Raw genomic sequence first — 22,516 nt, forward strand, 5'->3', positions numbered from 1 at the left:
CCCCAAATTCTAGTCTTGTGCAGGAGTAGAGGGAAAGGAGTGAGTGCCCACCCCTCCACAGATGGAGAGCACCCTGACCAATGGTGGAGGTGATGGCCCATTTCTGCAAACGAAAAACATTCACTGCCCCAAGTGCAGCAGCCAAGGGCCCTCCAGTGAGCCCTGCTCCCAGGGCTGGTGGTCCAGCGCCTGCTGTAAGGTGGCTGGAAAGTACCGCCTGGTGGGGAGGCTGGATCATCAGTCAGCGAAGCTGCTAGGAGGCCACTTTCACCAGGGTGCTGGCACCTTCGGGGTCACCCAGGGAGTGCCAGGGGCCACTTCCAGACCCGAGTGGCCTCCCACCCTTCCTACATTTCTAGTGTCTTGAGGAGACTCTTTGAGAATTCCCCACACAGTGAAAGTACCCACCCCCGCCAAGGGGTGGAGGCAAGGAGCTACGCAGGGACCTTGGGGAATGGAAGTGCCTCCAGACGGAGGTTGCCTGCCCGACCTGCGTCCCCAGCAGGGAATGAGAGGGGACAGTGGCCCTGCTTGGTTACTGAGGAAGCTGTTGGACTCCCGCGGGACTTCGCGGGTGCAGTGGCCATGGAACAGGATCTGAGTTCAGGGGAACGGAGCTGGGCTGGGCTGTCACTTTGGGAGCCGGATCCCTGCTAAAGGCCCCAGATCAAGGGCGCAATGAAGAGTCCACACCACCATATCCATGATCGCTGCACAGCCAGGGTCACAGACTCATCCACCGCAGCCCCAGACGCTTAACCAGCCTTAGCGGCAGCCCGCCGTTAACACCCATTAAGAGGGAGGACTTCAAAAGCCCTAACACATTTAGAGAAGTCTCGGCGTCGGAGCTCCTCCGGGTCGGCGGCGCCGAGCACCTGGCTGGTTCGTGTGGCCCGCGTTGGCAAGGACTCAGCGCTGGCTGCCCCGTGCCGTGTGCGTCCGGTCGCCTTTCCCGCGGAGCCCCGAGCGCCGGGCCTGCTTCGGTCACGTGGCACCGAGGCCGCAGCCCTGGCTCTGACCCCGCGGGGAGGGAGGGGAGGGCCCCCGGGAGGGAAGGGGCGGCGCGGCGGGGGCGGGCCAGGTCCGGGCGGAGCTGTGCCGAGGGGCGGCGGAGGAGCCGGGATTCGCGAAACTGCAAGGACCCCGGCTTCCAGTCTGCAACCCGCCGCCCGCCGCCCGCCGCGCCCTCGCGCCTTCGGATCCTCACGACCAGCCGGCAAGTACCGCAGCCGGACCCGGCCGCTCGCCCCTACCCAGCCGGGCTCCTTCTCCCAGAGCCCAAAGCCTGCGCCCTGCAGACCCCCCGGTTTCTCCTTCTCTGTGCCCACTGAGCCTACCTGTGAACCTCGGAAGCCCCGGCTGTGAAAGAGGTGAGCTCCGCACTGTGGCTGCGCCCGGATGCCCCACGGGCCGCTAGAGCCGCCCCTGCCCCCTGCCATCCTGTCCCCGCGGGTTCCCGCCCCAGGAACCTCCAAGCTGGGGATCCAGAAGCGCGGCCCGAGCGACAGCACCTGTGGGGCACAGTAGCCGTGACCTGGACGCCTGTCCCTCTCGTCTACAGGTCAAGGCCGCTCCAGGGAAGATGTACCAGAGCCTGGCGCTGGCCCCGAGCCCCGGTCAGACCGCCTACGCGGACTCGGGCGCCTTTTTGCACACGCCAGGCGCCGGCTCCCCGGTGTTTGTGCCGCCCGCGCGGGTCCCCTCCATGCTGCCCTACCTGCCGGCGTGCGAACCGGGCCCGCAGGCTCCCGCAATCACTGCGCACCCTGGCTGGGCGCAGGCAGCCGCGGCAGACTCGTCAGCGTTTGGCTCCGGCAGCCCCCACGCACCGGCCGCTCCGCCGCCCGGGACCACGGCCTTCCCCTTTGCGCACAGTTCCCCGGGGCCCGGAGGTGGCACAGGGACCCGGGACAACGGCGCCTTTCAGGGCGCGATGCTGGCTCGGGAGCAGTACCCAGCAGCGCTCGGGAGGCCCGTGAGCTCCTCGTACCCCACAGCCTACCCCGCCTACATGAGCGCCGAAGTGGCCCCGTCCTGGACTTCCGGACCCCTGGACGGCAGCGTCCTGCACAGCTTACAGGGCCTCCCGGCTGGCCTCCCTGGCCGCAGAGCCCCGTTCGGTGAGTGCGGGACTGGGAACTGGCTCCACTGACCAGGGTCCTGGGCGCTGGCGGTACTGGCATGTGCAAACCCGCACCCTGCGAAATGCCCCCCTGTCCAGAGTCAGGGCTTTCTCTGCCAGGTGGGACACCAGCCTGGGGCAGGCCCAGACCCCGGGGGACATGTAAGCCTGAGTGGAACCCGGCGGCTGGCACCTCACCCACACCAAGATGAAAACCCGGTCTTGAGATCCTTCATACACATATTTGTGTTTTCATTTTTCGTTCATCCAAACCCAGTATTCTGGGATCATACCATTTTACAGCCTATGTCTTAAACGGTTTTTATGAAAAGTTTGGGAAATGGCTTTTTTTTTTTAAAGCTCAAAATTCTCGTTTATTTAAGTAAACCACCACATTCGTCTCTGTTTTAAAATGTTTACATATTCTAATTTGAGACCCAGTCCCAGTCCCTCTCTGGGATCTAAATTTGAGTGATCGGATTCCAGACCTGTAAAGCTGAGATTTGCTCCCCACCCCACTTCTGAGTAGTGGGCGCCACGGACACTTTCTCACCCCCACTCCCCCAAAACCAAGGGCCATTCCTTTTTTGTGCTGCTCCGGTCTTTTAGCCTACACTCCTCAGCTCCTCGGCAGCAGCGGCGCAGGAAGCGGGATCCACTTGACCTGGCCGCCTAGACGCCCCACGCCTGGCGCCCACCCCCGGCCAGGCGATGATTGATCCCCGCCCCGCCCCCACCCGATCCTGCCGCCCAAGTGTCGCCAGCGCCCGGCCGGGTCTGGAGGGGCCTGGAGGCCGCGCCGCTGTGGCCGTGTGTGCTGCTCAAGTGGGAGGACCGTGCCGAGACCACGAAAGCTGACAGTGAAGGCGCCACGGTCCCTGTAGGATCCCGCGATCCCTGACTGCCCCTCCGATCGACCCTCGAGGGTCTTCTGCCAGTGTAGACGCTCCTGCCTCCCCAGTGGTCAAAATTAGCGATGCTGGACCCCGTTCTGAGTAGGGCAGTTAGTTCCCTGTTGCCCTACCCAGGGTTGCGTTTATTAACTCTCCCCCGACCTTATAAAGCAGCCCTGACGAGTGACTTAAATCTGGAACAAACATCGCTGTGTGTGAATTTAAACTTAAAAAGAAAGTTAGACAAATTAAATTAGCAAAATAAAGGCACAAAGGGGAAGGAGAGGAAAAGGTGGTGCGAACGCGGCTCCCAGGAAGGGCCCGAGCCTCGTCCAGCGGCTGCCCGCCTTGCTCCCGCAGCGGCTGAGCTCCTGGAGGAGTTCCCAGGCGAGGGGCGCGAGTGCGTCAACTGCGGGGCCCTGTCCACGCCGCTGTGGCGCCGCGATGGCACCGGCCACTACCTGTGCAACGCCTGCGGCCTCTACCACAAGATGAACGGTGTCAACCGGCCCCTCGTGCGGCCGCAGAAGCGCCTGGTGAGTGCGGGTGGCCGGGCTGGTCTTCCTCGATCACAGCCTGGGAGCCAGTGGAGCTCTGGGAGCGGGAGGGGAGACTCGGGCAGGATGACAGCACCTGGCCCACTGCCACGGGCCCCCCTGCGCTGGGGGCCACTCCCCCAGAGGGTCTGCGGGGTCTCCCCCAAGGGGCTGGGCTTCCCTGAGCTCGACACTGAACCTCCTGGGCCGGGATCACTGTGTGCTGGCTGGGGACTCAGCCATGTGACTCTGGGGACTTTGGGCTGCCAGGTGGTGGGGCGGTGGAGAGGCAAGGTGACCTGGCCCCCAGGTGGGACTGGAGGGAAAAGTGGCTGCTGGATGCTGGCTTTGTGGGCTGACAGTGACTCTTACAGGGGACAGACACTGGGACCGCTGCCTCTGATACTGCAGGGATGGGTCCAGACCAGGTGTATGGTTGTTCGCTAGGCAAAACTCATTTTCACTTTTGCTTCTCTCTGCTGTACAGCTGGTAGGCGAGTAGGGGACTGGGCTCCCGAGTTTTACCCGCAGCAGGGCAGAGTCTCCAGAAGCTGTGTAAAGGTTTCAAGTTGCTTTGTTCTCTGCCGTTTCACAGGCAAACTTTGATCGTCGAGTAATTCCGTCAGTAATTCCATCTGTCCAAAGTCGGGGGGCCGCAGGGGCTTCTTCCCAGGTCCGGGCTAAGGCTTGTGGGAGCCCTACAGGTGGCTTGTTCTGGTGTCAGGCCCTGGAGTATGGAAGGGCTTTCCATGGCAGATGCTGTGGGATGGTCATGCCACAGCTGCAGGGCGGTCAGTCACAGGCCTTTACTGGAAATGTGAAGCCCCAGCTGTGGCAGCACCGGGGCTGGACGCTCTGAGGCCCCAAAATGGGTGGTCAGGGAGCAGGACTGAGGCGCTCAGCAACTTGAGGGCAGCTGCTGTTTCTCTTCCTCTGGTCTGGCCTGGATTCGGAGGCTCCATGGGTCCCCCACCTCTCTGCACCCGTGTGGTGCCGCTTGCAGAGAGGGTCGCCCTCGGAGTTCACAGCACCCCCACTGTTGTTTCTGCCTGTTTTCATGCCCACAGCCCAGACAGTCTCTATTGCCACCTCCAGGAAGGGGAAACTAAGGCCAAGGGAGAGGGTCCTAGGGGGCTGTGACAGGCTGGCTCCCTCCTCTGATTCCCTGTACTCTTCTGGGGCCAGCCCTGAACCGGATGCCAAGTACACAGGAGAAGTGGGCCATCCTCTCCACCTCTTCCCTTGCAGGGCTCACCTCCCTGCAGAAAATTCCTAACTTGGGGGTGGGCAGGCAGAGGCCACCATCTGCACGCTGAGGCATCTACCTTCACAACAGCCAGGTGACCACCAGGGGCTTCCCTGGACTTGCAGCCGGCTAGCGGCAACCCCAGGCTCAGACCAGGACTGTGGCCTCGAGCTCCCACAATGCCCCACTCACGCTGAGCCTCCTGACCCTGCCCTGAGTCTTCTTGTCTAGCCCCCTGCGAGCTGAATTTGGGAACTGCCCATTACCTGCTGGAAAGGGAAATTGGACAGCCATGGCCAGCGCCATGGGTGGGATAAGGACAAACAGGTGCTTGGCCTGGTGAAGCCTCAGTTTCCAAGTCTGGGGACATGAAATAATTAGCTTTGGGGTACCATCTATGGTGGGGGAATCCCTGCACATCTGCTTGTCTCCCTGAGGCCTCAGGGCCTGGAAGGTGGGCAGCCTGCTTGCCCTGACTCCAGGCCCACATGGACCTGAATGTAAAGCATGGCCAGGAAGTGTTTGCCGAGCGGTGCTGAGGTTTGGGGCATCCTCATGGCTCCACTACTCCCCGTATCTCCCTGAGCAGGCTCCTGGGGGGCTCTTCTCACTGGCTGCAGGGTGCCTACCTGTCCCTCAGGGTGGCCCCACCGCTCACCGGGTGGCCGGTCCTTGCAGAGCTAGGCTCCATGTGAAAACCCCAAGATTCTCAGAGTCCTGAGGCCAGAGCCCAGCCCATGTGCTTCTAGCCAAGGAGGTGCTGGGCTGGTCACCCCAGCCTTGCCCCCACTCTGGGGTCTCACTCTCCCTGGAGTGTGAGCAGAAGTGATGGCCCAGGAGGGCCCTCTCCAGGAAGAGCTGGTCCCACCCTCTTTTAAATAATTCCAAACGTCCTAGAAGCTTGTCACCAAGAATACAGGAATGTGATGATGACAAGTGTGCGTCGCCCCCTCCTAGCAGGAGCCCCTGGCTGTTCTACCCTTTGCCTCCTGTGTGTATCCTGGGCCGCAGGGTGGGGCTTACACCTTTGACCCAAGGCTTCGGTCAGTGAAGACGAGTAGAGGGGGTTGTTGCAGTGGCTCTGCTGATGTGTGCCTGTGGCCAGGGTCTCTGTGAGTGCCCCTCGGCCTGGCCTGACCTCTGAACATCGGAGCCCAGAAGCCAGACTCTGAGGACAGCAGGCCTGTGAGCCTAAGGCTGGTTCTGGCCCAGCTCCAGGACGTGGCTGTGCCACGGACAGCTCAGCTTCCTTGGAATACTCACCAGCTCCGGGTGAGCCTTCCTGCACAGCAAACCTGGCACATGCTGCCCCAAGTGCGGGGACGGGGATCCCACGTCCATCAGGCTAAGTGTCCCCAGGTCTCCCCACCAAGAGCACGCGGAGGACCTGTTTGAAATGGCCACGTCTTTGCTGCTCCACCACCTGCAGCCTTTACTTTCCCAACACCCTCTCCAGAGCCCCCCATCCCTTCCAGCCCCCCACCTGGCTCCAGCTGCCTCCTACCCTCATTCCTCTGGATGCCTAGATCCTTGTGGAACCTGGCACTCAGGCCAGCTCTGCCCCTGGCTTTGAAGTTCCACTTCTTTTGAAAAGAACCGACTGAAAGAGAAAAAGAAAACACAGCCTGGAGAGGCCCAGCGATTAGGGGACCCTGAGAGTGGCCAGGCCTGGCCGCCTGGCCTGGCCGTGAGCGCGGAAGGACAGAGGGAGGCTCCGGGTGTCCGCAGATGGCCCCGGGGCTGTGGCCACGGGGTTTGATCAGCCGAGGGAGGAGGTTCTGTCCACCCTGGGACCACCCCTGCACCCTGGCCACTCGTCTGAGCTTCAGTTCCCCACCCCCCATAAGACGCCGGCACCGAGGGAATGGAAAAAGATAAATCAGCAAGCGCTTTGGAGAATTCTGTCAAGGTCATTCTTTTTACCCATTTTCTTGATTTTAGTCTGATTTCCAGTTTATGGATTTTAATCTAAGGTCACTGGAGAAATGTTCAAACGTGACTTTTGGGTTTCACTGCACCCTCGGGGTCCAGGCGGTGGGTTCACACGACCTGAGGCTGTGTCCTGTGTACACTCGGTCCACCGAGGAAGTTTCTACCCACCACCATGTGAGGTGGTGTGCGTAGTTCTGCTGCTTCCTAGATGTGTGGGCGACTCTGGGGGACACGTGGGGGCGCGTGTGTCTGCAGTGGTGCCCACGTGTGTGCAGCTGTGTGGTGTGCTGTTGAAAACAGTGCTGGCACGAAGGCCTTGCGTGGGTCTCTTTACGCCCTTGCGATAGTGTTCCTATAGGAAGGATTTTAGCAGGAAGTGGCCAGGCAGCCCAGGAGACAGCACTCCTGTGACTCCTGAGTTTCAGTGATGCTAACTTTTTTTTTTTTTTTTGGAATGTGGGATGGCAGTGTGAACTCTAAGGGGGAAAAAATTGGTAAGAGCCCCTGAGGGTCCCAGCTGGTTTGGAGGCGAGGGGCCTCAAGCCATGGTCCTCCTGGTCTGAAGGCACAGCAGGAGTAAGGGACCATGATGTAGCCCGGGAAGGTGGGTCAGGGTGACCAGACTGAATACTAAATGCACAGTTAGGTGTGAATTTCACACAAGCAACAAATAGCATTTTAAATGTGTCCCAAATATTGCATAGAGCGTACTTACAGAAAATATTTACTGTTTATCTGAAATTCAATTCTAACTGGGCATCCTGTTTGCGTGTTTGTTTGTTCAATCTAGGAACCTTGGGGAAGTCCCAAGACCTCCTCCCACCTTAAGAAGATGAATGAACTAGGGGCTCAGGAGATTCTGGACCGGGGCAGGCAGCAGGGATGGGAGGAGATGCTGCCTCATGTGGGACAGTGGGCTCTGGGGGGGTGGCACGCCTCCATGTGGGCATAGCTCCCTGCAGCCGAGAGGCAGATGGAAGGGAGGAAAGGGGGCAGGGAGGAGGGAGACTCGAGTAGTGTCCAGTAAAAGCAGCTGCTCTCTAGACAAGGTCAGGATGTGGTTGCCAGCTCTCCAGGGTGGTGTCAGTCTGGGGGCCACTTGACTGGGGGGCTGGGGTTCCTGTTCAGGGCCGTGTCCCACCATCTGCCCCAGGGCTGTGGCCACCACTGCGCTTCCACTTCTGCTGGGCCCGGGCCAGCCACCAGCTCTCTGCACTCCAACCAGGGCGCAGGTCCACCCCTAGGCCCCTGGGGAGACCACTGGTGATGCCTGCCAGGCTGGACGTCAGGCCCCACACAGCTGTGGCCTGGAGGCTGCCGGCCAGAGGGTGGGGTCTCCCCAGCCAGGCCAGGAGCTCCCGCCCTGCCCTCCGTCTGGAGCCTCCTAGGCCTCATCCCTTCCCTGTCTTGTGGCCCTTGTGCCCCAGATCCCAAGGCAGAGTCCTGCCCTGGAGATCAGAGGCCAGGCCTCAGACTAAACAGAGCGGATTCCCTGGGGCCTCTGACAGCTGCCCAACCTGGGGAAGGAGGAGAGGAGGCTTTTCCAGGTCTGCGTTTTCTTAGAAATGATTGGTGGGGGGTCTCCAGACAGGCCCCACTCTCCCTCCTGGGCCAGTGAGCAGCAAGGGCAGGTGTGGACACCCGCTGCCCACTGTCCGGTGCAAGCAGTTAAGCTGAGCATGCGCTCAGAGCCCCAAGTCTTCGGAGGCAGGCCCCCTGAATGTTCAGTCTGGGGCCTGACCCGAGGGGGCCCTGTGGCCCCTAGGGGTGCTGTTTCACCACAGAAATACAGAGTGAAGGCCCAGCGTTGGTTAAAAAGAGGCCACAATGGAAACCCAGCAGCCTGTATGTCCTGCACTCCTCATAAGATCCTGACCCCACAGTGGACCTAAGCAGGTCTGCTGTCACCCCAATTTTATTGATAGGCAAGCTGAGGCCCAGAAGGGTGAAGTGATCTGTCCCAGGGCTCCTGGGAGCTAGGTCAAAGCTCCTGCCCACAAGGAATCCTGGGCCGCCTCAGGACCTTAGCACCCAAAGGCCTCTCACCCAGCCCCTTGCATTCCCAACCCCATAGCTGGTCAGCCCTGAGCCCAGTGTCCATCCTCCCACTCGGCTGCACCTGCCACACTCACCCAGCCTCCCATCCACAGTCCTCCTCCCGCCGGGCCGGCCTCTGCTGCACCAACTGCCACACCACCACCACCACCCTCTGGCGGCGCAATGTGGACGGCGAGCCAGTGTGCAACGCCTGCGGGCTCTACATGAAGCTGCACGGGGTGAGCAGGGCCAGGGGCTGCCGGCGCAAGTGGGCCCCCTGGCCTGAGATGGGGCTGAGGAACCGGGCAGGGTGTTGATCAGGCAGGACCTGGGCTGAGTGGATACACACCTGTACACATGTGGCCCCACTGCCCATACCATGCACACACACGTTACTGTTAGATTGATGGTACAGACAGGCTCTCAGAAACCATAGCTTCACTGCAGCTTCCCTGCAGCCATTCAGCTAGGACAGAGGCTAGACACCTCCAGGGCTCTTCTGGACCCCCACAGCCCCCAGTCCTGGGAGGCTGGGGTTGGACAGGCTTTGCCCCGCCCTGCCTGGAGGAAAGCACTGAGCCTGGGGCATAGCAACTCCCCAAACAGGGCTGCAGCAGTGACTGGCTCTGCAGGGCTGAGATCTGGGCAGATGGCCATGCAAGAGGCCACGGGGGTGACCGCAGACAGTGACTAGCCATCCACCACTGCCACCCTGCCAGGTACCGCGGCCCCTGGCGATGAAGAAAGAGAGCATCCAGACACGAAAACGGAAGCCGAAGAACATTGCCAAGACCAAGGGCTCCTCAGGTGCGGGGTCCAGGGCTGGGGGAGGCCTCCCATGGGGCCCACGTTTTCCTGTGGAATCACTCTGGGTGCCTCACATTCCACCAGTAGAGATTCACATGTTTGGTGCAAGCATCATCTTCCTGAAGTACAAGTCCCTGCCACTGCCCTGGCTGGGAAAGGGGCTGGGGTGGCCTGAGTTCATGGCGTGGGGCAGGGGCTCTGGTGGAGGAGGCCACCCCCACCCCCACTCCATGTTACCAAATCTACAGTGTCTATAAATGCCCCATCTTCCCCCACCCCCGCCAGGGTCTTCAGGGCACACCACAGCCTCCCCACAAGCCTCTGTCCCTGACCCAGAGGTTTCAGCAGCCACTTTGAAGCCCGAGCCCAGCCTGGCATCCCCTTCATGCCCTGGGCCCAGTGTCACCTCCCAGGTAAGGAGGACGGGGTGGGTGGGGTGCACAGAGCTGGTTCCCAGGCATTTCCAGGAGGAACCCTGGCATCTCGGCCAGGTCAGAGCCCCCACAGTCCCCTCCTAGAAACTTGGGGCTGGACACACAGCTGGCCGATGGAGCCGGGGGGTGCCCTGTGGCCGACACTGACTGAGAGCCCTTCCGAAGTTATCACATCATTCCTCACAAGGAGTACCCACACCATTCCAGGAGCTGAGGAAGCCCTCCTGTCAAAGGGCTCCCACTCTCAGGTGGGCCAGCCAGCTGTTCCCAAGGCTCACACATGGCCCGTCCTCCCTGCAGGGCTCTGCACAGGTGGATGACCCCCTGGCCCCCAGCCACTTGGAGTTCAAGTTCGAGCCTGAGGACTTTGCTTTGCCTTCTGCAGCCCTGGGCCAGCAGGCTGGCCTTGGCGGGGCCCTGCGCCAGGAGGCCTGGTGTGCACTTGCCTTAGCCTAGGTACCTGGGCACCCCATGGACCCACCTCGCTGCCTCTTTACTCCAACACAAAAAGAGACTTCCAGGCCTGCTGCCAGAAGAGACTGGAGCCAGCTGGACCTGGAGGTGCTGGGTGTCCCTCAGAGCGGCAGCCGCAGCCTTCTGTGTAGATGGGAGGAGGGCTCAAGCCCCCTCCCTGGGCAGCAAGGAACCTTCAAGTGGTGTGCGAGGCTCTGGCTGACCCAGAGCTCCCAGCCCCCACTTGAATTCTGTCGTCAACGCTTGTCATCATCATGTTTACAGGTGGTAGCAGCAGGACAAAACCCACCTTCCTGCTGTAAAACCAAGATCACAGGTGACAAAACTGAGGCCAGGCAGCAGCGGGGGGTGAGGGGGCCGCCAGACACGGGGCTTCCCCGGCCTCCCTCAGGCTGCCCACTCCCCATGTTTGATGGATAGAGACACGGCATGGAGACCTTGCCCCTCCTTGGACCATTGGACAGCCAGGGACAGATGGGCAGGTTGGGCACTACCAGGACGCCACCCAAGGGGCCGATCACATTGTAATCATCGTGGACCCGTATTTATTTGTATGGTTTTCCCCAGACGGGGCAGTAAAGAGCCTTCCTTGTTCTGACTGAATCTGTGGCTATATTGTGACCATTTCGTACGTCAAGGTGCCTGGGACCCCCATTCTGACCCATAGGGGCACTCTCAGGGCTGATGGTGGGGTGACCACAGGTCCTGGCTCATCTGGGTCTGTCCCAGCAGCATCACCAATAACACCCCCTTTCACTTACAAAGCCATCCCCCACCCTAAGGCTGGATGACAAATTAGCTGTTGTGCTGGGTAGAGGCACCTCTGCCCAAGGAGCTGACAATGGCTCACAGCCTGACGCCAGAGGCAGCAGAGAGTGGGGCCCCCTGCAGAAGGGCCACTCCATCTCTCCCATCCTGCAGCTGCCCTTCACCAGCAAGACTTTCTGATTTTTCCACGGAAGCCAGAAACTGGGCTTTCTTTTTTATAACGTAAAATCTTCCAACTGAAAGCTTTTGCCTCCATCTCCCAATTTAATTCCGAAATCTTAAGTTTTGTAAACCATCTAGAACAGCCACTGTTGCACCATCCTATGTAAAAACGTCTCCTTCATATTTAAGAACACTCATCCTTCCTGAACGTGTCCCTTCATCCTGAGTCTGTACCCCAAGATTCAACCAGCTGCGCCTCCATGTGACCTTGTCTTTTTTTTTTTTTTTAAAGACAAACGACACCATCAGAAAACATGTAACATAGAAACTTGATTTTGCTCTCCTCTCCCCATCACCAGTGGGTTCTGGGCCTCACCCCTGCCTGCCGGGATCCATTCAGGTCGTTTCTCCTTCCAGAAACATGTCACCAGGGACCGGGCTGCGGGACCTCACTGGCCATCCTGGGTCGTGCCAGGGGCTCCTAAGGACTTGACGAGGCCCCTGAACACCGGGCGCCTTTGAGGTTGCCACCAGCACAAGGGTGGGACACTGGGTGGAGCAGCCCAGGGACCGCACTTTGAGAAGTCACCACTTGGAGGTCAGGCAGACTCCAGTGGAGTCCCTGTCCCTATCCTGGCCTGGGGCTCTAGGGGAGGGGGAGGGGCAGCAAACGTCCCCCTGCAGAGGGAAGGAGTGATGCGGACAGAGGAGGCGGCGGGGAGTACCCGGTGAGGACCGTGTGGCAGTGCCTCCACTTCGGTGGTCGTGGTGGGAGCGGCTCTCCTCCAGTGAGCACCACACCCTGTGTGGACCAGCGAGTCTCCGAGTCCTCCCTCCGAAGGGGAGGCGCCGGTCCCTTTCTCCCCCATGAGAGACAAGCACCTGAGAAGTGGCAGGCGGCTCCCAGAGGACACAGGGCGCGGGGACCCTGCAGGGCAGGGCGCTGAGCAAGCTGAGCAGGCTTCCTGGAGGTGCCCGCAGCTCAGTGAGCAGAGCGCGAGAGGGAGGAGGGGGCTGAACGCCCCACCCAGGAAGAGAGGTCCTGAGAAGGAGTGTTTGGCAAAGAGGAAGGAAGAGGCCATCTCTTCCTCTTTTTCATCATTTTTAAGGACGAGCCTGGGATGGGGGAGGCTGAGCCCCCACCTCTGGACGTGAGGAGCTTCAGGGAAGAGCATCTCAGTTTAAGCCTTTCTCCCCAGCCTCTCTTCAGGACCCGGAAGCTGTCAGGACCAGAGCCTGAATATAGCCGCCTGGCACCCCACTTCCTGCAGCCCTTCCTCCCGCCTGCCGGCCCCGCGGCTCTGCCTGGCCGGCCATAAACAACCGGATGAGCCGAGGAGGCTGGCAGGCGTGGGCAGCCCCAGGCCGCTTATCAGACGACAGGACGGAAAGAAAGGCCACTTCATCTGTGCTGCCTGCCACCCGCACCTCATTTCCCACGTCTTTCAAACTAGAGCAACATCCAGGGAGCCTGGGTGGAGGGGGCCACAGCTCCTCCAGCCAGGGAAGCTCCCTCCATCCATGGGAAATGTCCACTGAGCCCTGCTGCGCTCTGTCCTGGGTACCTGGGGAAGGGAGATCAGACTGGGTGGGAAAGCTGGAAAACTGGGGGCATGGCGTAGAAACAGGGAGACCCAGGGGCACTGTGCTTTTTGATCCAGAAAAAGCATTTTCAGAGCACCCTTCTCCCCACTTAAAGCTCTTAACCTGTTGCTTCACTCGAGACGCAGAACAGAGAGGCTGACAGCATCCCAGGGCAGTGTGGAAGCAGAGCAGCTCCTCCCCTCAGCCTGGATGGACATCCCAAGGAGGATGTCAGGGTGGTGATCCCCAGTACCCTGCTTTCCCCAGTCTTGATGCCATCGGTCAGCAGTATATCCCCTGCCCACGGCAGTATATCCCCTGCACACAGCAGGCACATGTTCATCCTGTGGGCCCTTTAGTTGGGCCATCGCCACCACACAAGCCGCCTGCACCAGCTCAGCCCTCCAGGGCAGCCAGGCTGCCGTGTCCAGCTGTGCCCAGAGTCCCCAAGCTTCCTGGTGGGGCTGAGGCTAAAGTTAGTTTCCCCTTCGTTACTGAAGAACGTGGCTCTTTAAAAATGGGTGCCAATTCTGTGAGCCTCTCGTCTGAAAATGTCATGTGCTTCTTAAGAAGTGAAAATCGTCCTTTGGAAGAAGCAATGCAGGTTACCCACTCTTTATTTGACCAGATAAGGGCCTTTCTTGGACAAGACCTACTGCTGTCGCCATCATCCTAGGCGAGCCATTCTGCCACCAAGCACGCAGGCCGCAGCCTCGGGGGACAGGGTGTTAGATGTGTAGCCCTCCCTGCCCTCCCTCTGCCACAAGCCTGGGGGCAGTTCACAGGGCTCAGGCGGTTGTCCTCCAGGGTGCCCAGCCCCCACGTAGACCCCTACTCAGCAGAGGGGAAAGGAGGTCAAAGAGATCTAGCACCCCTCGGCTGTGAGGCTGCAGGCCCCAAGGTGCCCCGTTCTGCTCACGTGCACCTCAGTGGGGGCTGAACCGGCTCCAAAGAGGAGGGGGCTGGTGAGTCCCACAGTCCCACTGGAGCCAGGGTGGAGGGGGTCGGCTCTCGAAGACCACGTGGAAGCCATGGGGGGCAGCCCCCCCTGCAATGCCCCGCGAGGCCCGCCAAGATGTTGACACGGACGGCTCCAGCCGCCTTATTTATTATCTGATAAAGGGTTCTCGGCACCGCGGGTGGACGGCGTCTGGCCGCGCTGAGGCCTGGGAGAGGGAGGAGGCTGGGTGGGGGCCGGGGGCCGGAGCAGGCCTCCGCACTGGACTCTGGGGCAGGACACACGGAGGAATCTAGACTTTTCCTTCTCCAGCCAACGGCCTTCCTTCACTGCCAACAAGCCTACAGGCCAAGGAGAAGCCCTGCTCCTGCACAGGGAGCCCCAAGGACCTCCTGAATGGGTGTCACACCTCCTGAGAACTGCACCCCACCCCGTGCTCCCCCTGGTTCCCAGGAAACCCTGAGCGGGGGGGCCTCCTCTTCGTCCACCCTCTCCCAACCAATTACTGCTGCAGCCCATCCCCCACCCCGCTGCTTGGCCCGAAGCTCAGACTTTCCATGATGCAAATCTGGGCCTGTTTCTCCTTTGGTTGCAAACGCTCTGGCCCAGGTACTGCCCAACAACTGCATGGATGGTCCAGCTACCACCACCTCGTGGCCTCGGGACCCCCTCCCAGCACCTGCATCACTTAGGTATGGGGACCCTTGCTGACCTCCAAACACATCACTCCTCTGGGCCTTTCTATGGGCTGTTCCCTCTGACTGTGCACCTAACCAGGGTGTGGTCCTCAGGGGTCAAGACCCCTGATGCCACCTCCTCCACAGAGCCTTCCTCGGGCAGTCAGAATCCGAAGGCCTCCACCAGGCAGGGTTGTCATAGAAACAACCTAGACGAACAACAAGAGGGGAATGTATGTGGTAAGCCTCCTAAGAGCATTTGACAATTACAGCTTAGTCTAGAGTTTTTTCCCTGAATCTTCTTTTTTTTATGACCAAGAAGGAGACAACTAGGGGCCATGCGTGGGGTCTCCATGCTCAGCCCTGCCCACCAACATCACCAGCTCCTTGTGCATCTGAGAGAGACCCGCATGAGGCTGCAGGGGAAGGGAGTCGGGGGGCTCCAGGACAGGCAGGGGCCATCTGGGGCCCCTTGGGGGCCTGGTCATCCTAGGGACCATATCAGAACCCTCAGACATCTCTCCCAGGCGATGGGCTGCCCGTGGCCCCGGTGCTGCCCCCTTCGGCAAGGATGCCTCCTCCCAGCTGGTCACTTCCTGTCTGAGCATCCTAAAGTCTAATCCCCACCAATCAAGGCAGGGCCCAGCCCGGTGCCTCCCCTGCAGTGCTGCAGCCATCCTGACACCTGCCCGTTCGGTAACCACAGATTTGAATATTCCTGTGCTCGCCTGGTCTCGCCCACTAGAACACAGCTTCCCTGTAACCAGAGGCCTTGTCCAATCCATTCCCCCGTGTCTGACGATGAGCCCAGTGCCGGGTCAACACTCAGTGATGGAGGAATGAATGCAGGGATAGACCATGGCCCTGGCCCCGGCTGACTTGTGGGGTTGGGCTGACTAGTCACCTCCACAAAGCTCACGCATCCACCTGGGGGTGATGGGCTTCTGGCTGCCTTTTGTCACCTGTTGGGGCTCTCAGTCCTGCTGGGGATGCCAGCAACAGGGACAAAAGGCATAGGGGGCCTGGGTATGGGGTGTCCCCAGAAATACAGATGTGAAATGAGACCCTGTGCTTATCCTGGGTTGGGGGCTGGGTGGGCTGGGGGGCTCTGACATGTCCCTGGATGTTCTCAGGCCTGGACAGCCATGAGCAGGGACCAGGAAAGGGAGGGGCCACTCAAAGTGCCGCCCGACGGGCAGGCCTCACCCCAGAAGACCCATGGATGTTGGCCAGGCTGTGTCGGCCAGATTCTAGTTCCCAGAAGCTTGGAAACGACTCTGGGAGGGGAAGGGCAGGAGGCCCCACCGTGCTCTGAGGGCTTCACTTCTGGCCTCTGACCTCATCGCTTCCGAGTCATATCTCCCGTGTGTAAAACAGGCCAAGTGGTTGGAGGTCACAATTTCCAAGTTCAGTTCTGGCATTTCTTTGCTTTTTAATATGCAGAGGCGCTCAGAACACAGTCACAGGCTGGGCCTTTTGTGTTGACCTCGCAGAGACCCTGGTGGCCAGGAATACCCACCGCAGGCCGCGAGGAGGGAGTCAGGCTGCCCACCTGTGTGAGGAGAGGAGTGAGGCCGTGTCGGGGGAGGATGGAGACAGAGGACAAGGTGTGATGTTGACCCCTGACCTCCTCACCCCCAGGGTCTGGCAGTCACAGCCCCTCTCTCCATGGCCTGCGCTGGGCCATGTGTCCCTGGGGTAATACTGGGGGCTGAGAGACCCAAGGAGTTCCCCAGCCCCTCTTGTCTGTGCTGCGCTGCCTCTCAGAAGACAAGGCAGATACGGGGGTAGGGGGAGTGACAGAGCCCCTGCCGCAGGTGAAGCAGGTGAGATCTACCAAAGAATTTGGAGGACATACTCCCCCAAATTTTCGTGTGTGTCAGGCAGGACTGCTGACCACGGGCTAAGACCAGTCGTGTCCCTCTCACAGAAGTCCTTCCAGCAAGTCCAAAATGGGCTGGGGGGCTGGTGGTGAGAGGAGTCCGGAGGGGCCTCACACTGCTGGGCCTGTTGGTCAAGAGGAGCTCTTCAACCTCCTCACTGGGGAGCTTCCCTGATGGGGGCTCCTGACTCCCCCAGGCAGAACTCAGAGGTCACCCAAGGGCACTGGAGAGCTTGAGGCCAGCCTTCAGACCCCCGAGGCTGATCACTACCTTAACCCACCCAGGAAACCAGAGATCTTGGGCTTGAGGGTTGAGGGTGGCATCCCCCCGGAGGACAGGAACGGTCCTCAAGTTAAAGGCAGCCCCCACTGGCCATTCTCTCAACCCTGGGAGCAAGGGCTGGGGAAAAGGGACAGAAGGAGGGCTGGGGACGGGACTGACCCTTGGCTCCAGTCACAACGGGTGGTCTGATTTCCTCAACCAAGTCCGGAAGTCCGTCCCAGACACATGGGAATAAAATCAGCTGTGATGAATGGCTTTGGGGGTCCTCCCCCCAGGGAGCCCCTCCTGGGTTCCAGAAGGGTGGGGAGAGGACAGTCACCCCCCACGAGCTCCTCCAAGTCCTCAGTACAAAGCCCAGAGCCCTGAAATCACAGCCCAGTGGTTAGGGAGAGCGTAATGGGTTTCTCTGACGCTTTTAAACTAAACACAGAAAACCCTTAAAGCAGTGGCCTCCTTAAATCAACAGCTCTGAGCCAGCACGTGCCGCCCACTGACGATCGGGGTTCTCCTCAAGCCGCGCCAGGATTTTCTGGAGAAAGATTTAAGGCCCGCCAGCCCGGCCCCGTGAACCTTACTAACTAAAACACGGGGCCATCCGCTTCCGGCCTGCTGGTCACTGAGAAGTGGCCACTCCCCCAATCTCGTCCCTAGCGGTTTCCTGCACTGTGGCCCCCAGACTCTGCGGAGCACCCTGGCCACGTGCAGATAAATCTCCCTTGTTTATTTTATGAATGAGAGGGGACATTAAATACTCAAACGAAGTACGTCTCTGCACTCTGGGGCCAAGAGACACTTAACGCGCCGGCCCTCCCTGGGGCCCTTAGTCGTGTCTGACTGTTTGAGGCTCCATGGACTGCAGCACGCCAGGCTTTGCTGTCTTTCACTATCTCCTGGAGTTTGCTCAAACTTATGTCCATTGAATCGGTGATACTATCTAACCATCTCATCCTCTGTTGCCCCCTTCTCCTTCTACCCTCAGTCTTTCCCAGCATCAGGGTCTTTTCCAATGAATTAGCTCCTCGCATCAGGTAGCCAAGTATTGAAGCTTCAGCTTCAGTCCTTCCAATGAATATTCAGGATTGATTTCCTTTAGGATTGATGGCTTTGATCTACTTTCAGTCCAAGGGATTCTCAAGTCTTCTCCAGAGGCTGCTCTGAAACACCCCTGGCCCACTCCATTGCCCCCTCACCATCCCTCTACACACTCCCACCCCTGCCCTAACTGCAGGATCCCACCCCCTGGGCCTCAGCCCAGCTCCAGCTTCCTTGAGACTCAGCTACTCCACCAGTGCTCCCCAAGCCCCCCGACACATGGCTGCTCCCACAACAAGGTGGGGGGCTCCCAGCCTCTCGCCCTCTCCTGCCTCCCCCAGATCCCAGCTCTGAGACAGGCGTGCAGCAGGCATTCCATAAAGGCCAGTCTTGGGCGGGTGAGGATGGAGGGGGCCCAGGGCCCATGCCAGGCCTGCAGAGAGTGGGCTGGGAGCCCCTCCTCTCTCCAGACCCAGACCTACCTCACGCTCCTGTTCCCTCTGCCCCAACGGAGACACATGGAGAAGAACCCTGTCAGAATGACAATAGGCTCTAAAAATACCCAGAGGGCAGGCAGGATTTCCCAGGAACATCGTAAGTTCTGTCCAGCGGAAGTTATAAATACCAAATAATGCTAATTCGGAGTCATCAGTCATCCGGGGACAGCCTTGTCCTTTGTGACGGCAAGGGATGTTTTTCCAGATTAGTGATTTATTGCTCTTTACAGTTAAATCCAGCTACAGTCAAAAAGAGGAAAAATGGAAAAAACAGAGTTTCCCTGGAGCCACTGAGAGCCAGGGCAGTGCCTGGACCCCCTCCGTCCTGGACCCCCTCCGTCCTGGCCCCCGGCCTGTGAGCAGCCCCTGCCACTGCCCCTACCTGCCCCTCGTCAGCAGCCCTGACTCAGGTTCCCTCGGGGTCCCAGAGTTGTCCTTTGTTGCTGTTCAGTCGCTCAGCTGTGTCCCACTCTGCGACCCCATGGACTGCAGCACACCAGGCTTCTCTGTCCTTCACCATCTCCCGGAGCACACTCAAACTCGTTTTCATTGAGTGGGTGATGCCATCCAACCATTTCATCCCCTGTCGCCCCCTTCTCCTGACCTCAATCTTTCCCAGAGCCATCCTTGATCTTCCCCAAAGCATGTCCTGGCCTGCCCCCTAAGTGAGGCTCTACTTCTGGCAGATTGCTCTGCCCCTCAGGCCACAGGTGACCTGAAACCTCCCTCCCCCAACCCCTGCCTTCCTGATCCTCCCTGGTGTCTGCCTCCCAAGCTCAGCCCTCCAGGTAAGAGCCCTGTGACTCCCCAGGGCCCAGCAAGCACCACACATATCCGCCCTCCAGCCTCTGCCCGCCTCCTTCTCGCAGACCCCTGCCGGAGCCCTCATCCCCCACCTCCCCACTCTCACACTCCTGGCCTGGCCTCTGGTCTGCCCCCTCCCTAGACTGTCCCCACTGGGGTCTTGTAGGCTCCTGGTGTGGCCATCCACCTGGGGCCCAGCACAAAACTGGGCACTGTCAGTCCCCCAGGGACACACCAGCAAGTGCCACAGCCTCTTCAGGGAAATTCAGAGGCTTCTGGGCTCCTGGGGCACAGACCTGCCCTGGGCGGAAAGGTGGGGAACACAGGGACTGCAGGGCCCAGATCACACAGGCCCAGGCCTCCTCTGACACCAGGACAGGCACGGGTCAGTTAAGAAAAGCCAGGTGGTCAAGGAAGGGTGGCCCACGTCCTAGCGCCCTGGGCGGGGCAGCGGGGGTTAATGGCCCTAGAGACATCTGCCACAAGCGGGGTACATGGGGATCCCAGTGCAAAGGTCCCAGAGAAGAGAAAAACAGCCATAAACCAAAGGGCAGCATTCCAATGAACAGAGCCTTCAGGCAGCAGCTGGTGCCCAGTGGAGGAGACTTTGGGTGCTGGGACCTTCCCAGGCCACTGGGCTTAGGCAGGACAGCGTCAGGTGGGGACACTGGGCTGGGGGATGCGCACCCCTGTGGTGGCCAGGAAAGACATCAGGGCAGGATGATGACTGTGAGGGGATGAGCCCAGGGACAGGCATGGCTGTGCACACATCAGTCCTGGAGTGGGCGTCCCAGACAAGCCCACTCGGGTTCAAGGGAAGCAGTAGAGACCCTTCTTATGGGAAGAGTCCCTGGGCCCGCCCCAAGGAAATGAATCCTGAGTTGCTGGTTCCTCTCTGGGTCACTCCAGGCAGCGGCCCAGGCACCAGCGATGGATGTAGGCTGAAGGGCTGACCCACCACTTCCCACGCGGGACTGGAGCGTGGGTGCAGAAGATGGAAGGGCAGGCACGATGGTGGGCCGCCCATCTCCCAATGGCTCAGAGCGGTGACCACGTCAGCTCACAGCTGCCACCACTCCAGAGAATGGCCCTGGGCAGTGGGGGACCAGGAGATCCCTGGGGACAGATCCCCACCATGCAGGGGCAGCCATGGCTCCAGACAGACAGAGGCAGGGGACTGATTCTGTGTATTTCCTGCTCCAGAGGGCCCTCATTCACCACCATCACCACCACCACCACCCCCTGGCGGGGAGAAGGCTGAAGCTGGTCTCCAGCTGAGACCACTTCCTGGCTGATACCACCTCCTTGCTTGGTGTCCCCAGCCCTACCCTGCATCCTACCACCTCTCCCTGAGAACCCTCCCAGGGAGTCACTGCACAGGGGTCTTGTCTCAGACTCTGCTTCCAAAGAACCTCATCTGTCAGGTCCCGGGGTTGGGACAAAGTCTGGGAACCAAGGCTGCACTCAAGACAGCTGTCCCAGCACTGTCTCCGCCTGACCAGGCCTCTAGCTCAGTTCTCTACCAGCTTCAAGCCAGGTGCAGAGAGGAGAGCTGGCCCTGCCCCCGTCCTGGAGGAGGGGGAAAACTGGCCCTGCCCTCCTCCTGGAGGAGGGGGAGAACTGGCCCTGCCCTCCTCCTGGAGGAGGGGGAGAGCTGGCCCTGCCCACTCCTGGAGGTGTGGGAGAGCTGGCCCTGCCCTCCTCCTGGAGGAGGGGGAGAGCTGTCCCTCCTCCTGGAGGAGGGGGAGAGCTGGCCCTGCCCCCTCCTGGAGGTGTGGGAGAGCTAGCCCTGCCCCTCTCCTGGAGAAGTAGGGGAGGGGAGGGAAGGGAACCAGGGCCCGTGGGTCCCCTCCATGACACTCAGTGAAGCAGAATCTTGAGGTGGCCTCGCTCCATCCCAAACCCCAGCCAGTCAGACTCCGTGGTTAGTTTCCTCCCTAAAGGGGAAGATTGAGACAGCATTTGAGGAGGACAGAAACCCCAAGCACAACAACCTTCCACGTCCCCTCATCAATGATAGATGGGGTGGGTTTTCCATTTAGCCTCCTGGCGGACACCCCAGAAGGATCCAGCCACCTGGGTGGGGTGGAGGTGGTGCCAGCTCTGCTGCCAGGCAGAGGTGTCTGCTGATGCCCCTGGGAAGGAAGGGACCTGATGGGGAGCCAGCGGCCAGGGGAGGGGAGACTCAGATTTTCCGATGACAGCAGGGTGGCCAGAGGCCCGGCTGATGAGCGGACGGCCCCTTCATCCCCACTGGGTCTGCCTCTGCAAACAGTGGCCAGTCACAGCCACAGGACGTGGCCCGGGGCTTGCCCAGGGAGGTCCAGACTAGGAGCCAGCGTCAGATGTGCCCCTCCTGAGGGGGTGGCAGCCTCCCAGGGTCTTAGCCAGCTCTGGGCTCCAGAAATGGGCCATAGGTCCCTCACGCAGTTCTTACACCCACATAGGACAGAACAAACTGAGTTGCAAAGAGGATGAGGATGAATGCTGCTCAGTGGGAGGGATGAACAGAGGGAGGTCCTCAGGGCCCCCAGGGAAGCACCTGCTCTGTCCCACGTAGTCACCAGGTCCTGCAGCCAAGGCCCAGCACATGCCTTACCAATGGGCCAGCAACTGGACAGTGGTCAGCACAGGCCATCAGCGCTGGCCCCACATATCCTCCAAACATCCAGGGGCAAGACCTGGCTGCACAACCCCACCCCTGCACGTGCTATGGCATCAGGCAGGGGCAGGTGCAGGCTGGTCAGGAGTGAAGACCCCGGCCACACCCCATGGGTCCATCCCAGGCCTGCACCTGCTGACTGCGCGGACTTGGGCAAGTCACTTAACCTCTCTGTGCCTCCAAGCAGCCCTGCTGGTTCCCGCAAACAGCAGAAGCCCCCTCCCCTCAGGCTGTGGAGGGGGGAGTCGACAGAGCACAGCAGGGGGCTGGCCACCTGGGGACGTCTCCTGGTTCCTCCACTTGGTACAAAACACCAAGTTGCCAAGTGAGGCATTCGTCTGAACCCACATCTCTGTCTGTGTTCCTGGGGCTGACGCATGGGCCACGTCCTGGGGGGATGAGGTGGCAGGGGGAGGGGACATGAGGACCTGTGAGTCCACGTGGCAGCCATATCACCCACACTGCTCGTTTTCCCTCCCGGCAGCCCCATTCCATATGCAAGGGCACAGAGGTCCAGGGCTCCTGGTGACATGGCCAAGGCCCCCAGTGAGAGCGTGCCTCTGCCTGTCCCCTGGGCTCCCCCACCTTACCATCCACCAGGCTCCAGGCAAAGTGGATTCACACAGTGGGCACCTTTGGGAGGCCTCTGGGCAGGATCAGCCTGCGGCAGACTCTGGGGCACTGTGGATAGGAATAGGGGGCCCTGGGGAGGCCTGGCCCCTCCCA

The 22,516-nt window shown here is 60.3% G+C and overlaps 1 protein-coding gene across 1 annotated transcript; it reads left to right on the top strand.

Moving 5' to 3' along the window:
• Nucleotides 1-1,098: 1,098 nt before the first annotated feature.
• Nucleotides 1,099-11,084, top strand: GATA5 (GATA binding protein 5). The gene is made up of 7 exons (XM_019972082.2): nucleotides 1,099-1,370; nucleotides 1,562-2,120; nucleotides 3,376-3,551; nucleotides 8,880-9,005; nucleotides 9,486-9,573; nucleotides 9,859-9,986; nucleotides 10,308-11,084. The coding sequence occupies exons 2-7, from the start codon at nucleotides 1,583-1,585 to the stop codon at nucleotides 10,461-10,463; spliced, it is 1,212 nt and encodes a 403-aa protein (XP_019827641.2). The 5' UTR covers nucleotides 1,099-1,370; nucleotides 1,562-1,582; the 3' UTR covers nucleotides 10,464-11,084.
• Nucleotides 11,085-22,516: the final 11,432 nt, after the last annotated feature.

The sequence above is a fragment of the Bos indicus genome, chromosome 13, assembly GCF_029378745.1.
Source record: "Bos indicus isolate NIAB-ARS_2022 breed Sahiwal x Tharparkar chromosome 13, NIAB-ARS_B.indTharparkar_mat_pri_1.0, whole genome shotgun sequence".
Lineage (NCBI taxonomy): Eukaryota > Metazoa > Chordata > Mammalia > Artiodactyla > Bovidae > Bos > Bos indicus.

Excerpts from the sequence above, each read along its gene's own strand:
- GATA5 (XM_019972082.2), top strand. The coding sequence starts at position 1,583 with ATGTACCAGAGCCTGGCGCTGGCCCCGAGCCCCGGTCAGACCGCCTAC. Across the intron at positions 3,552-8,879 it reads TGCGGCCGCAGAAGCGCCTG|TCCTCCTCCCGCCGGGCCGG; the intron begins GTGAGTGCGGGT and ends TCCCATCCACAG. Across the intron at positions 9,006-9,485 it reads TCTACATGAAGCTGCACGGG|GTACCGCGGCCCCTGGCGAT; the intron begins GTGAGCAGGGCC and ends CCACCCTGCCAG.